This window comes from Lichenostomus cassidix, chromosome 1Aa (genome assembly GCF_008360975.1).
Source record: "Lichenostomus cassidix isolate B80296 chromosome 1Aa, HeHo_3.0, whole genome shotgun sequence".
Taxonomy (NCBI): domain Eukaryota; kingdom Metazoa; phylum Chordata; class Aves; order Passeriformes; family Meliphagidae; genus Lichenostomus; species Lichenostomus cassidix.
In genome coordinates, this window is record NC_139480.1 from 41,149,255 (window position 1) to 41,166,743 (window position 17,489).

Below are 17,489 nucleotides of genomic sequence, written 5' to 3' on the forward strand. Positions count from 1 at the left end.
CAATAATCTTTCATCTGCATAGGAAACAATCTGATCTGAAAGAATGTTTGAGGAAATAAAGATTTTTGACAATTTTTATTGAAGTTGAAGTGAAGAAACTACATATGTACGTACACTCCATCTTGGTCAAGGTAATCTCTTCAATTAACACTTAAAAGATTCTCCAGTTGCTGCAAAAAAAAGGTTTTGTTCACGTGACAGATGTTGATGGATTTTAAATTTTTTTTTTGTAATATTTCCCTGGTTCTAACACAGATTTACTAATTTAGCTTAGAAATGTAAGTGCCCTTAGACACAGACTATTGTTTAACATAAAGAATAATGTAAAATAAAAGATCCTTACCAATTTTGCAATGTCATTCACATCATCTGTGACTGGATTCCCGCAGGAACTCCGGGCTTTCACAAGAGGATTAAGCAGGAGTAGTTGAAGACAAAAGCAAGTGATAATCCAAGTCTGTTTAGTAAACAAAGAAAAAAGAAACAAGAAACCCCAAGTAAGCAATCGCCAAACATGAAGTAACAAGAGACTGTAGTAATTTCTCATATGTGAAGTCTAGAGGCAACAATACTCTTTACCCTGCATGAGGGCATATTCGTACATTATAGTATCATCTTCATGGCAGGAATCCACAAAAATGCACTTAATTGATCTTTTCTGGAAGTAAATATCTTTAGAGTATTAATGGAAAACCTAGTATTGAGCCATCAGGTTATGTGCAAAGGATCATGCTTGGCTGGGTTTTTGCAAAGTGTACAGATATGAAAGAAGAAAAAGATATAAACTTGGCAAAATTCTTTATCATCAAAATAAATTTGACCTCATACTTGTCATTCACCTGATAGATCTGCATCTCTAATGCAGTAAGTGATAAGGAACAAAATTATACAAGACTACATCAAGGCAAAAGGAGAAAGTTCATAATCACAGCCATTTCATTTGAGTACTTAAACTGCAAGCAAATCTACAACTGGACTCTGCCCAAATACTGACATCTCAAGCAGCAATACAGTACATTTTCTCCAAGTGACGTGCTCTGGCCTCTCAGAAGTGCCAGCTTGGCTTGGCACTACATTCCCCTCCTAAATCCTACTGGAAACAGCAATGCAGTGTACTTACACAGGCTTGTGAGCCTCACACAGAAAAAGCACCAGATAACTGGCTGCGATGCACCTGGGTGTCTCCTTGGCTACACTGCCTGAACTTCCTCGCCTTCTGTTGTTCCTTGTGCTTCACTGGTTTCCCACAGAGCCCTGTGCCAAGTTTAAGCTGCAGATCTTTATTTCCAGAATGTTAAAGCATTTAAGTTATGGATAATCAAAAGTTGCCTCGGGTAGTGAAGCTTCTTGTGCCAGCTGACTGAAGCTGTCAGCAAAAGCCGATGATGGTGTACATTTATGGCAAGTATGGAATTTGCCTGTGCAGGCTCCTCAGCCTCCATAAGGGCAGGACTGAGATCAGAATTTGCTTTTGCACAAACCAAGATACAGCTCAGCTCCGTCTGTTCTGTGTGACAGGTAGAGAACTCCTGCCTCCACCCTTGTCTTCATATGCTCTCCAACCTTTCAGTTTAAGACCAAAGCAAATGAAAGAATGGAGACAAAATTCTCTAGGAACAAAATAGGAAAATCACCAATTAAAAAGATGAAGTATCATTACAGTAATCTACAGGGCCGAAAAAGAATGATAATAAAGATTGCTCAGGAGCTACATCAACTTGACAGAACAGTGCCAGCTACTTTACCTAAAAGAGCTGTTAAATGACAAGAGTAATCTCTCTCTTGTGTCGTGTATCTCTTAAATCTTGTATCTATCCTACAAGTAAAACTTGTCATTTGCTTTCTTAGAATGCAGCTTCCTGACTCATTTAGGTAAAATCAGTGGGGGCTGTTGGTAGAATAGGCAATCCAGCCTCCTCTCCCTACCTCTTGCACCGGCACTGATGGTTTAGCCAGTTGCATTAGGCAGACAACTTACATTTTTGTTTTCCTGTAGTATTTTTCAGCTTTCTGATCCAAGTAACTGAGACAGCTGAAATACTCTATCAAAAGACAGGACAGGCCAGGACTGCCAATTTCAGGGGAGCCTGTACTTGCCTTTCTCAAAACTGTACCCTCAGACACCACAAGACACACAGAGAAAGAAATCAAAAATATTCTGCCCAAAGCACATTTTCAATATGCAACTTGCCTTTTGAGAATGTCTCTTGCTTCAACAAAACTAGCATTTAGAAATACTTCTATTTTAATATTTGTATAAATAATTGTTAAGCATAATTACCAGTGTGAAGGATTGAGAATAATTAATAGTTCACCTTACAAAATCTCTGCATTTTATGCTATACAAAGCTTTGTAGTTATATATATATATGAACAATTTGAGCTCTAGGGAGATGCAAAGAAGATGGTGCTAATCTCAGAAAGGACCTTTGAGAGCTCTTTGCAGTGTATAAGAGCTCAAAGCTGTTTAAGAACTGGTTTGAAGTGATCAAGAGAAACATCTCCCTCTCCTACTTAAGCTCCAGAAGCACAGAGGAAACCAAAGGTGACCTCAAGTTAACAGGCTACCTCCTCATTCACAATTTTTGAAAAAAAATGGCCATAAAAAAGGCAAGAAGTTAATGACCACTAGCCCCAAAATGAACTAACTCTTCAACTTTCAAGAATACAAACTGAGTAGTTCAGCCTTTGGAGGTGCATTAGCAGTTACACTTGCAGGGACATTTCCCCAACGTGCTCCTTGGAGATGGAGTTCACACCAGGAACTGACAATTTCTTTATTGGATTTCTCAGTTTTGACTAGCATGTAAAAATGGGATTTGCTCACTGAATTGTATCACAGTCATAGGATGATGTTCAACCTAACAGTCTAATAATCAAAAAAAGTAATCAAATTCTTTAACTGGAACTACTTTTTTGCCAGATCAACTAAGTAATACTAATAAACACAGGAGTACACTCCAAATAAAACCAGAACTTTGATGTACCTTGTCAATTTTCATAATTCTGCCTATAAAGACAGCCTATACATGAAGCTTAAAATCACTATACTTTTTTAAGTTCTGTAAATCAATAAGAATACTTTTTCTCCTATGTAAATAATGGGATTTAAAAGCATAGTAATTTTATAACTGCTATTAAAACCAAACTATTTGTAAATTCTGAGATTATTTGAGGTTTTTCTTGCTTATTTTCTCCCTGTGTCATCCAACAGGAACTGAAAATCTTCAAAATACTGCTAGTTTCAACATGTCTATTATCCAAAATCTTTTAATTATTTGCACTTACAATATATTTATATTACACATGCCTTCAGGCACATCGTATGTAAGGACTGTACAGATCAAAGAGCTGAGCTATTTTTGTGTTGTTTACTAATGACCAAACCTGCTGTTTGAGCAAAACTTGAATAGACTGAATTAAATCAGGGACAGAACAAAAGGGAACCTTAAACAATAGCTTTATAAATAGAAATGCACATTTTATACTTTACTAAGCACAAATATAAGTTACCTACACAGCATTCATAACAGATTTCCATACTTTATTACCTTTAAGTTAACATAGGATTTTTCAGAGCTGGCCTCAGAATTTAATCACACATCATCTATTAGCATTAAATTGAAGATAATGGCAGACAGGAGGCAGACCTATATACCAAAGGGCCTCTTCCTATTTGTGGCTCAAAATTATTCACTTGTTTTTAGATTCTGAAATCTCTGAATGACTGAATATTTAAGTCTGTGAAAGGGAAAAAATAGTGATTATACTGAAAAGGATAATTAAAACTAAAGATTTCAAATATATGTTTGATTATTCAGCAAATTATTCGCACTATTGCTTGTAAGCCACAATCTAGAATTTCAGTAAACAACATTTTAGAAGCATATCTAGTGATCCAATGTGTTGAAGACCACCCTTTCAGTTGTAAATCAACATCCTTTTCATTTATGTTCTTCATTTACGATCTGAAGTGTTGACAAAGGCTGCTGAATGAGTGGTTTAGCATCTCTTTTACAGTATGCTATGAAAGATACTCAATCATGTTAATGTTTAGCTAATTCCTTAAGTGGAAAGCAGCAAGGGGAATACCACATTGCTAAATAAACCAAACTTTGGAAAGTCTGGACATTTCCAAATATCTAGTTTTTCCTGATAACACTTCTATTCACAAGTAGGGAGAAGTCATTAAAAAAAGCAAGTAACCACAAAAAAAAAAAATTAAGCAGAAGGAGAGATAGCAACTACACAGATGAGTCGATTCTCCATTTTAAAATCATTCAATGCATTCAAATCATATTAGCGATGGAATTTTTCAGTCCAGTTTCCTGAGCAAATCATCCAATTAATCACAATCAAGCCATGGCTGAAATAGGTTAGCTGATAATGTGGAACAATATTCACCCTGGCCCAGGCTTCCCAAATTTATTTTTCACTTCTATTAACGTTGGTGTAGGAACATCTCTTAATATCAGCCCCTCAGACAGTGTTTACATGCTGCTTTGCTGAGAAACAGCTTGTGAACTGCCACAGACAGAAGTTCATGGATAGCTAAAAATGTTCATGCTCATGCCTCAAAAAGCCTCTTGTAAGAAGATTCAGAGAAAATGAAAATGCAAGAAAAATATTTCGTGTCTGTTTTTTTAAACCACAAAGCATCCAGATGCATAAAAGCACAGTAATTCCTTCCTACATCTACTAATCTCTTTAGTTATTTAGCTGTGACAGAGATTAAATAATTAAAGTCAAGGAAGAACTGTCTTTAACCAATTAAGAAATTAACTAACAGCATAGAAAAATCTTTAAATGAAAGAAGAGCATTTATACAGAACATAATCCAATTACCATTTTCATGGTATTCAGTGATACCTTCACACCTGCAAATGACAGTCCAACTTTGATACGGCACATGGCTGTGCCTAAATGCTACTTAAATGCTAAATATAGCTCAAGTCCCCAAAAAAGTGAGTTAAGTGTGGAAAAAGAAGCCACCCATGCACGACCACCTAGTTCTGGAAACAATGAAGTATTTGGGCAAGCACATTTGGAACTGACAATGTCCCCTGCACACTCTCAAGTACCCAGGAAATTGCTCCAGAGTAGCTGAAGCAACCACTGTGTTAACTCTGAATAACACATAGTTAAGTATTAAGCCAAGTGTACACCCACTGTCCATCAAAACTGGCACCAGCCTCAGCAAATACAACAGCCTATCAATGTGGGTGCCCTCCAAGTTACAGACCTGGCTTACATTTCCTGTAACCAAGGTAATTCCAACTCACGGGAGTTGGGCTATGCTCCTCTGACATACCTATCTTGTAATTAAGAGCAAATCATAGAATCATTTAGGTTGGAAAAGACCTCTAATATCATCAAGTCCAACCATAAACCCAGCACTGCTAAATCCTCCAGCTGACCACGTCCCCAAGTGCCACATCTACACATTTACCACTGGAGACTCTTTCCTATCTATGATGGCTTCCTGGCTAAAAGGGACAAACTAGGGATATGCTGGTATTCCTGATGCTGACCCTCATTTTTCACAACATTGATGCATTTGACATTGTCAAGCCAGTATGTAGAAAAACAGACATGTTCTCTGAACAGGCATCAGAATGTATATGTATATACTTGTCTCACACATGCTCTTCCATCTGGGCACCCTAACTTCTGGGAAGCTCCCCAGTCAACATTCGTGTTTTCTTGAATAACCTTTTGGCAGTCCAATGAACAAAATGCTTAACTCCAGCTCAGTGAGTCACTCTGCAGGGGTGAGGCACCCAAAAATCTCTGGATCACACCCTCCATGCTTTGTTATGATTACAAAATCCAGGTGCATACTTTTCTAGTGACTGATACCACTCTTCCTTTTTTTAACAATGATGTGTAGTAAGGAGTATGATGATAAAAGTAAGCAACAGAGAGTATCAGAGTGATTTATTTAGGTTTTGATTTAAACATGGTTCACAGAAATGCTGGTCACTCTTTTTCAGAGTAAGTTTTAGAGTGTTTTAGACACAAAATATTTGAACATTTATTCAGTTATTTACAAAACATAGAATACTTTTCTACCCAGTTCTGCATATAATATCTAAAATACATAATATGAGGGTACTTCAAGGGCTTAAGGGGAAGGAAATTAACAAGTTTGTGCTAGAAATATAAGCAGGGAAAGGTGCCATTGCTCCCTACATTCAAATGAGTTCAACAGGCAACCTGCTTTCATGAGCTGTTTGATCTTTTTGTGGCAATTCTGTATTTGCCTTTCCATGATTTTCCCAACCACAGCAGATCTTCCCCCAGCAAGAAGCTCTTCCCCCAGCAAGCACTCACTTGCTTATCCAAAGGGGACTACTAGAATGTCTAATGATAACTGACAAGAAAAAGTGTTTTCATCTAATTGTCCATTTTGGCAGGACGCTAAAGTGACACTTGCTAGACTCCATGAACCACATATGCAAAAGCAAAGCCAATTGCTGTATTCAGATGCTTATAGGCCAGTTCCCTTCTAAGGCACGCTGTTCATGAACTGGAGATAATTCTATTCAGGTCAGTGGATAAAAGATAGTCCCAAACCTGTTAAGTGCTAATGCAGAAATACTTTTTCTCCAATTTTTTTTTTCAGCTGGAAGGAGAAACCATTCTGTAGTTCTGCCAAGTTATATACATTTATTTCCTGAATCAGACAAATTTAAGATACATAGTCTTACAGTGCTGAGAAAATGATGAGTCACACCATTCTTTCCCACCATCCAGATCTTGGGAAAACCAGGAAGCTCCTTAGACTATATGCCAACTTCATTTCATACAACCTCAGGCCAATTGCTATGATCCTCTAATCCCTTGCAGCTCTTCTCAACAGGCACAGAACCAGCCTGCTGCTCCAGCCAAGGTGCTACTATTGTAGTTGGTAAGGAGCATCCAAAATCCTGCTGAGTTTGGTTTGTGTTTCAGTTGAAACCAAGATGAATGTGATAAGCAAGAAGTGTAAATTGATACAGAGTTTGCCTTGCAAATCAATGCAATCCAGGTATATTGTAATTACATTCAGTAAACTATAAAACTGTCTTTTTAATGTGTAAATTAGCATATTTATTCTCAGTCCCTATAAGGATACCCTTGCAAAACATTTGGCTGTTCTAAAAATACAGGCTCTGGTTCTTTAAAAATGTTATCTGATACATAATAAGTTTTGTCCACTCTTTAATCTCACTTGACAATCAGGGATTCAGGCAGTTTCCATGCATTCTAAATCTGTCCTGGATAACAGCCAGTTTGTTTAGTTCCCAAGTACTGGGAAATGAAGTTACCAAGAGACAGGTAATTATACACGAATGTTGCCTCTGGAACTCGTGTTAAAAGCGTCTGAATAAATATTTACTGATAATAATCCATCAGGTGGCATTCTAGTTCTGTAAAAGAGCCAGGAGTTTTAAAGGACAGAAGTGTTTCAGTTGGAAGAAAGGATAAAAGTTAAAAAACCTTATATATTTTGAAGGAAATCTTCCTGTTAAATCATAATCAGAGATTCTGAGGATCTCCAGAGGTCCTGAACTTAGCAGTCTTTTTAGGACATATGAACTGGCAAGAGAGTTTAGGGTTTTTTTTCCATTCTTGTAAAATTCCATAGCAAATATCCAGGATCAATACTGAAATTTTTCATTCTTCTATCTATGGAGTGATAAAGGCCAACACTTTCTTGTTCTCTTATCAAAAACACTGAGATCCAACTACATGCACAATCAAAATAGAAATAAGCAGAAGACCAGACTTCAGTTGACTCAACAAAACCTCCCACAAACTCCAAAGAGGAAGTTGTCTTTTTTTTCCCTGATGGGAACTTACAGAAGACTTTTCTAGCATAGACAAAGGCATTTTTAAATAATTTAAAGGGGAAGGCAACAGAAGGTACGAGATCATATTTGCAGGGAGGACAAGCACCTTACACTGTGTGGAGGTGGATGATCTGACTTCCTCAGGGAATGAAAAGACATTCTCTTAGACAAAATAATTAAAGATCTTTTCTAAAGATCTATTTCATAGGTCTTGCTTGTTTGCCAAGTTCATGCAAAAAAAGTCCACTCTATTGAATATTCTTTTGAATTATAATGAAAATACACACAAAGTAATCCTTTTTAATCTTGGACTTTCAAGAACCAGTAAAGGAAATGAAATAAGACTTGTTACAGAAATTCTGTACTAAATCTTTAATTCTTACCATCTGCTACAAATTATATGGGATTTGGGTTGGAAGAACTATTACTCTGGCAAAATAAAATAAATAAAATCATCTAGAAAAGTGAAAACAACAGCTATTTTGATATTTGGCATGCACTAAAACCGATGTACATGATGAAAATGTCCTCCCTTGTATATCATTCTTAGTATGAAGCAAAGCATGTTATATATAGTCTTACTCTTTCATGCACAGAAACTTTGCTAGAAAATAAACAGCATTATAAATCTGAAGAGTTTCCAGTTCATGCTTGAGCCTGTGGAAAGCAAACATTAGGAAAAAAAAAATTCTTATACAGAATGAAAAGGGGTTTAGGTGCTTTTTTTCTTCTTTCTTTTCAATCCTTTTATGCTTTTTTGTATAAGCAGAGGATTATTTTTGAAGTATAAATCACAGAATCGTCAACCTGGTTTTAAACCAAATACATGTTCTCAGAGAGACACTGTTCTGTTTATGAACTCTGATTTTTTTTTTATAACATCCCTGACAGGCACTGTATCTTTACAGGGATTTAAATCCAGAACTAATTTCTCTGGCCTGCTAGACATGAGACTTTGTTACAAAAGGGTAATTGCTGTACACAGACTCAAACTAAATGCCAGTATAGTCGAGACTGTGTTTCATCCACCTACCTTAACTGTAATACATTTTTACAATTACAAGTTTGGATGAGATTAAAGAACACTGTTTGAAGCTCTTGGATATGCCAACACCAGTATAAGCTTTGACAGTGCTGATGGATGACAATTTTTCACATCAGTATTGTACTATATATTGTGAGACTGACACATTTACTGACTTTTTACAGTTGCTGTCTACATTAGTGGTCTACAAGAACACTCAGGATAAGGTGAGGAAATAGAGGTTGCATTAATTATATGGTTTGCATCATGAAAAAGATTATGGGATCCAGAACCAGCAGCTCTCCTCCATCCCTCTGTCATTGTGAAGATCTCATGACCAACATCAGGCAAATGTGGTCCTCTGCAGTCCATCCAGAAAGGCTTTGGCATTGTCTGCTACTGAAGGCAAATGATATCAATAACCTGAATTCCAGCCTACAGGGAAAAGTCTAGCCAGTCCTCCTTGACAGGCATTCAGAAGATTCGTATTTTTGGAGCATAAATCTCTTCAGTAACTTTATCTGCCCCACCCCACAGCAGGCATCAGTTTTCAAAGTCACTGTGGGCTTCAGGTAACTCCTGGGACAGGTAGGCTCCAGATAATATTCTGTTACCTCTCACTCCTTTGATAAGGTAGCCTATATTTTTAATAGGACTGGATAAAACCAAATAGAAAAAGCAGAGTAAAGTGGGAGTGGAGGGAATAATCACAAAATCAGTTAGGTTGGAAAAGACCTCTAAGACCACAGAGTCCAACTGTAAACTGAGCATTGTCACCACTAAACCATGTCTCAAAGCATCACATCTATACATCTTTAAAATACCTCCAGGGCTGATGCCTCAATGACTTCCCTGGGCAGCCTCTGCCAGTGCTTGGCCACCATTTTGGTGAAGAAATTTTTCCTAATGCCTAATCTAAACCTTCCATGGTGCAACTTGAAGCCATTCCCCTTATTTTATTGCTTGTTACTTGGGAGATAAACTCTCACCTGGCCACAACTTCCTTTCAGGTGACTGTAGAGAGTGATAAGGTCTCTCCTGAGCTTCCTTTCCTCCAGGCTAAACAGTTCTCCAGCTCCCTCAGCTGCTTCTCTCAAGACTTGTGCTGCAGACCCTTCACCAGCTCTGTTGCCCTTCTCTGAACATGCTGCAGCACCTCAACGTCCTTCTTGTAGTGATGTGTTCAGAACTGAACAGAAGATCTGAGGTGAATCCTGGAAAATTGTCCCAGATCTTCACTGTTCTGATAGCTAAAAGTCTTGTCCAGTGTAAGTGTACTGACAGTGGTTTATATCAATGCACTCTCATGGCAATTCTGCTCCTTGTGTATTTGAGTCTTTGCAATGTGTAATTAAATAGTCCATTTGACTTTCATTGCTTCATGACAGCAAAACAACATTAAAAGCTTCCCAAACCTCAAGGAAAATGAATTGTTCTCTTTTACCTCTTCTCAGATTACAGATTTTATTTACTTGCTTTCTACAGTACCTTAGCTTCACAGACTCTCCTCTCCAGCAAAGGTAAACAGAGGATTACCCTCACTCTTACCAAGTATTGTTACAAATCTGTCACAATGGGTGCAGTATTCAGCCAGGTGGCTGCTTCTGAAGTGAAGACAAGCAAACCAACACTAAGTCACACAACCTTTAAATGGGATCCTTCCTCATTAGTCAGAGTAGTTTCTCCCATTGATAAGTAACTGCTGACATAACAAGTATTCCAAATTTACTTTTCACAAAAGCTGGCGTCTTTGGATATATTCCAGACAGTAGCACCTGCATCAACTTAAAAAGGTTTGGAGCAGGAAATAAAAAGTTTTCACTTTGATCCCCCAAAACGCCAGCTGAGAACTTTTCAAATTATGATGTAACATGTATGTTGGTGAGGAAAGTGATTTTGTATTTTGAAGAGTGTTGTGGTTTAACCCCAGATGGCAACTAAGCACCACACAGCTGCTCATTCACTCTTCCTTCCCAGTGGGATCTGGGAGAGAATCAGAAGAGTAAAAGTGAGAAAACTCATAGGTTGAGATCAAGACAGCTTAATGGGACATAAAAAGAAGAAAACAGTAAAGCTAACAATAGAAACAAACCAATTAGAATATAAAAAACAAGTGATGCACAATGCAATTGCTCACCACCTACTGACCAGCCAGCTCCCAAGCAGCAGCGGCCCTCAGCCAGCTTTCCCCCTAGTTTATGTGGTGAGTGTGATACCATATGGTATGGAATATCCCTTTGGCCAGTTTGGGTCACCTGTCCAGGCCATGTTCCCTCCCAGATTCTTGTGCCCCTCCAGCCTTCTCACTGGCAGGGCACGAGAAGCTGAAAAGTCCTTAACTTAGGGCAAGCTCTACTTAGCAACAACTAAAAACATCAGTACGTCATCAACATTATACTAGACATTATACGTCATCAACATCATTATACCAGCTACTACGAAGAAAATTAACTCCATCCCTGCTGAAAGCAGGACAAGGAGACTTAAAAAAATAAAACAACAAACCAATCAGATAGCTAGCCAGGCCTGCAGTGAAACTTTTCAACACCAAATACAACACTGATGAAAGAAGGTCATTCTGCTCTACAGCTGCATTAAATCTTGGATCCTCTGGGAAATAAATAAGAAATGTTTTAGGTTTCCTTCTATCATCAGTAGTGACACCTAAAATTTTGAACGCAAGTAATAGAAGCTGTTATTCCTTCATTCAGAATTCAAAAGATACTTTTATAAGCATTATTCTAAAGTTATTACCTTGGGGCATGTAACAGGGATGAAAAGTATTTTGAACACATTGCTCTCCAGCAGGATGAGGGACTGCCATTGCACAACTCAGCTGCAGGTTATGGTCTTCCATAGTAAAGACTGAGTTTCTGCTCTTTCTCACTATTTTCCATTCCATCACAAAATTTGCTATATTCCACATAATGTCTATTAATGATGTGCCATTTATGATTTAGAAACATGGCTTTACAGACTTTTAATGAAGTGCTTTACAAGCATCTTATACACTATGCTAAGTCAATAGGAGATCTAGTATGTACCATAAGAGATTGAATGAGGAAAATTCAACAAAACAGTGCCCTGTTGGTTTGAGATTTAAAATAAATACATTACCCTTTCCACACCGTTTACTGCTTTGAACAAAACATCTTAGGCAATGAAGTCAGCTTCCCCATAAACAGCCCCTTCGGACATTTTAACAATTATCTACAGTCAACTTTTACAAAAACTGCAAAAGGCTTTGGTAAGATACTTCATCAGGGGAAAAGATTAAAAGCACCTACAGGCAAGCCGCTTAAGAGCCAGCATACTACAAAACCAAAAAAGTGAAAAATGAAACCTGTGTGTCCTGGCCTCAGTGCTAAGTTTTCATCTCCCTTCATGAAGAGACACAAGAAAACCACAGAGGATTTTCAACATGTCGAACTTATTTATCGTAACAAAAATTCTAGTCTTCTTTGTACACAGTGTTTCTTGGTTCAGTAGTTACCTCACCATTAGCTACCATAACGTCTGTCAAGGTATTTCCCTGGCAAATATGTAAGTTTAAACCTTACCGTTCAAAAACTTGCAGCCCATGATTCCACATTTGTCAATAATCAAATGAAGTTTCAATGAGCTCATCATAAAAACACTGCTAGGCTTCCACTCTCCCTAAACCTATTTAAAACTATACATTTCTGAGGTTTCACTAGAGCTTGATTTTGCTCTTCTTATCAGTGTACCTGACAAGCTGAGCTGTAAATACTAGCTAGATCTTGATTTCTACTCAGCTCTCTCATAACTGTCAGGCAGCATTTTATTTCCTACATAATTTGAAGTCCATGTCTTCCTATATGTACTCAAAACCAAAGTAAACAATTTAACTTAAAGGTAATGATCTGCAAAAGGATATATTACATTTACACTGTTATAAGAATATAAGTACACTAAGAATGGATCTACATTTTTGTGAAAAAAAAATTTATCTAAAGTGATAGACCAATGAATGAGATTAATCTCAAATGCCTTGAAGCCTGTGAGACTGCAGACAAATCAGTAAGAGACGCATCAAATTAGAAACTAATCTTCAAAACATTTAAGTATGCTTGCAAGACAACGTAAGCGCTGGGCAGCCAATAAGCCATTTACCTCAGCAAGCTGGAATTACAAACACATTATGCCTTGTCTTAAAGTAATTACATTAGTATATTAGTAAGAAAAAAATCAACTAATTTTTATTCAGGTTTTTGATCTAAACTGAAAATGTTTGCATATGTCAAAAATACTTTCACTATTATTATTCTAACTGAACATTTTTACTGCAGAAAACAAGCACCAATTCCTTTTTCAAGATGCAATAAAGTGCATTATGCCATTGTTAATTTTAAAAGTTCTTTCTGGAATTATTTTACGGAGACATGAGTTTTTTTTTCTTTTTAAAGAAAACAAATTGTCAGAATGGCCATTTTAGTAATTTCTACCCATATGTAAGGTTTTTCCAGGAAAATATAAGTTTAAGACAGCAAAAATAGGATGGGATGGATCAAAATGCTTCCTTTAACACAAAAATCCAGCCCTTGCACTACTGAATCAGAAATTCAATCATATTTTTAATTCCTATGTACCCCTAAAAGGGGACACACACTTTCAAGTGCTTTTTCCTGTTGATACTGAAGTGCTGTACAAGAGTATCTTTTAGGGATGGTGCATGGAAACACCGCTGGTTTTAAATGGCTAGAGCTATGCAACAACTTTACATAAAATTTTGAGTTCTCACCATCGATAGTCACATGCTAAAAGAATGATCTTTCAGTATAAACATCTCAGCTGTCATTACTTTCACATGTAATTGGAGTTCAGCTACCACGTATCTTAAAGTGTTTTCCTTTCCTCAAAGCTAAACGCTGAATTGTTACAGATGGTAATTTTGGCAGATGGTTGTGTATGAAACTGAGTTTATAATTAGGCCAAATCTGACTTGTACAATTAAGGCAATGAAGATTTGGAAAATAAGAAGTGTCAGATCAGTACATGATCAGTTTGGTGCCTACTCAAAACTGAAGAAACCTCATCATTCACATTTACAGCATATATTGCCTATATGGACATTTCTTCTGAATTGCTTGAATTAGAAGATAAGAAACCTTTCATGCACAGAATGTAAACTGAAGTAACCATGGCGTTTTACCTACTTAAGTGTATAATCCATTTTTCTTCAGTCGAGGCTAATGAGATGGTCTGAAGCCATCTAAGAGCTCCCTGCTGCTGAGAGAAGGCTCTCAGCATGTCCTTCTCTGCAGCTTCCCTCCCTCTGACATTCACCCGACCCCTAGGCAAGCCACTAAATTCAAACACAGTGACTAGCCAATTCAGCTCAGAGACAAAAAGTAATCCCTGAGGAATGAGCAGAGGAGGAGATGAGATGTGCAAGGATGAGAAGACCAAGACTACCCCTTTCTGGATGTGACCTCTTGGGCTCACTCTAACATATATCAAGCTGCATTTCAAGCCACATTATATCTAGTGTCAAAAACCCTTCCAGACTGGTAATTTTGTACTAAGGTAGCATTGCCTGTTTTAGCCTCTTCTGTTAAGAGTTTATTTGCTCTTGTACCAAGAAAGGATTAGTAATGTCCAGCAATAATTTTTTCTACTGCTTCCTGAATATCATTCAGTAGTTTCTTGTGATCAGCTTTCAGTCCCTCTTCATATGCAAATTGTTCCCTTATAATATTTTTGCCTATTTTAGGATCCATATTTCTGTTATGCTCTTTTTTTCAAAAGGAAAAGCAGAACTTTTTTTCAGGATGGCTGATGATCACTAACATAAAAGCACTCCCCTTTCAAATTTCTGCTTCTGGTGCATACCAATATGCTGGGTGATTTGTTCTACTATGGGCACAATAAAGAGATTTTTCATTCATTTTTCCTGACCAAGCACTGCTACAAGAATATAAATAAGAGCTTCTAAGTAGCTTTTAGAAATAATCAAAACTGCCGTTATTAACGTAGTTACAATTAGTTCAAAACATTCCTTCCAAAATGCATTCCCCTTGCTCTTCAACACAACGAACTCCACTTGCCATCATGCCATCTGTTCTCCCATCTCCTCTAAACCTTTACAAAGTTCCTCAGAATCTCTTTTAGTTTCAATTAACCTGAGTAATTTATGTAGCTTGCACATGTTGTCATCAATCTGTGAACCCTCTTACCAGATTGAATTATATGAGGTTACAGACAATTAGAGAACATTACCTCTTAGGTTTTTACCATGTTCCAAATTAATGACTTGTTCCTATACTTTGCTTTCTGTCCTAAATAATTTTTCCTCAAACTGTTATGATAAAGGAGGTGCAATATGGGGCTACTTAAGCTTTTTCTAAGATCTGTATTTTTTAAGAATCTTAATAAGTAATTTCCATTCTTTCTTCTTATGCATACAATTTGAAACACAAATATTAGTGTATTGAAAGGATTTCTTTAACAGGAACTGGGCTTTTCTATTCCTTTCATTGAACTCTATTAATACAGAGTTCCCATCTGCCTTCTACCAAGTGAATTAAATAGAGCAAGATCTGCTAGCAATGCAACAATAGAGGCAAGCTGGTAAAAAAGATTCTTTTCAACACTGGACGTATTCATTAATTCCACAGACAAAAATTAAGAGTTAGTGTGTTAAGAGTTACTATGTATTTAACAAAATGAAAAACCCACCATGTTCGCCTATTTCTATGAAGTTATAATCACCATGCCTTTATAGTAAAATTAAACCGACTTATAATTTATATCCTGCCCCGAACTTCAGATCTGTTCACACAAACTGTATTTTTAATATCTTCATGGTTTGTGGGTGGCTTTAGAGGGTTTTTTGGTGGGGTTTTTTTTTGTTTGTTTTTGGTTTTGACTTGGATTTGTATAGACTAACAACTACAAACTCCATCAAAGTGTTTCTGGTATTCCAGTGTTTCCCCACAATTCTCCTATGTGTCCAGGAAGAAGAGGCACATTATATGATATATACCAACATGCAAGCACTCTCAGCTGACAGGAAAGAAACATAGGATAAATCCCAGCTAACTTAATCATCACAGAATTGCGACCACAAAATTAATATGAATGTCATTCAAATGCTGTCTCTGTGTATGCTAACTAGAGAGAACTGTAAATATCTAATCTTAAACCTGAAGCTCCACTTGTGGCTTTCTGCAAAAAAACACAGAAATTGTGGGGTAAACATTCCAAAAGAAGTTAAGTCACTCAGTTTACAGTTTGGTATGACTATGGAGATGGAGCCATAACTGGACAAAAAATAAATCTAAAAACAAAGCTCCCTAAGTCTGTACAGTTTTGAAGAAACAGAAATGCCTATTAGATACAGATGCCTATAAAACATAACTCTATTACACCAGTAACACAGTATTATGAATTTAAATAACTGATACAAAACATTAGGTACCCTCACAACATCTGTAACAATACAACAGAGCACTGAAAATACAACACAACACTTTGGAAAAACAGCTATTTTACTTTAATTTTACTGATAATTTTCACAGCAGCTACTCATTAAAAAATGGTATTGTAAATGGTGTGTAGTGTGATACAGAGCTTTACATTTGGTCAAAAGCATTCATGTGAATTAGAAAGAATGACAGCTTTCAGTAGTGAAATTATTCTGGTACGTGTTCAACAGCATCCTTGTTACAGATGTGTTGATAGAGAAACTCATGCAAATATTGACACAATATAATATGATTTCTTGGATTATTTTTACACCTAGTTCTCAAATGCTTCCTAGGATAATTCCTATTAAAGAAGACACATTAATTTGCCTGGGCTATTATGAAATTTCTTTGGCTTCCATAATGAATCTCACAGAAAATATAACCCATTGTTGAGAAGATTAGTGTAAATCTCCACAGAGCATATATTTTTCAATGTCTACACTTTAAAATTCCATTAAGACTACTTATGCATTTTCATAATTGATACAATTTTTTAGCAAGTTTACTTGAGTGACACTTGTCAATTTTTACAGGAAAAAAAATCTTCCCAATTTTATAGGAATTGGGCCATTTACTTTGAAATATGTAATGGAGTATGTATGTTAAGAAAACTACTCTATCATAGTGAATAAAGCCAAAAAGAACATAATTGTTTGACAGTTAGCACTTTGAACAGGTACTAATTCAACAGCAACTGAAATAATGTTCTTGGATGCAATGGACTTGTTTCAATAGAAATAAACCAGATTTTAGTAGGCTCAAGATTAACTTCACATATGTCTCAGGCCATTTGTAAATGTCAACAACATTCTGTTACAGTGGGAAATGACCAAAAGTACTGTAGACAATATCACCATTACTGGCAAATGTTTGGCTGATCCCTAAAATCTGCATGTGAAAAAAGAATTTTAATTTTTTTCAATGCACTGAGGAGAAAGAGAAGATAGAAATTCACTTCAGTTATTTAAAGAACTAGGCCAGAACTTTTTAGAGGTCAAATGAAAGCACAAATCAGGTATTTCTGACTTGGTTGGGTAAAAAAGCTGAGAGGTACAGGGGAAAGCAATAACAATTACTTCTAAAAGGACTTCCTTTGGTCTCAGTAAGTATCTGATCATTAAAATAAAATTTTTAAAAAAA

General features: G+C 36.6%; 1 protein-coding gene across 2 annotated transcripts in view; it reads right to left on the bottom strand.

Moving 5' to 3' along the window:
• The window catches only part of KITLG (KIT ligand), a 54,939-nt gene that overhangs the window by 28,865 nt on the left and 8,585 nt on the right, over positions 1-17,489 (bottom strand). For both annotated transcript variants that reach the window (XM_085046228.1, XM_085046219.1), the window contains exon 2: positions 344-457. In XM_085046228.1, coding sequence (XP_084902354.1) covers positions 344-457 — 114 coding nt within the window. The remainder of the gene's footprint in view (positions 1-343; positions 458-17,489) is intronic.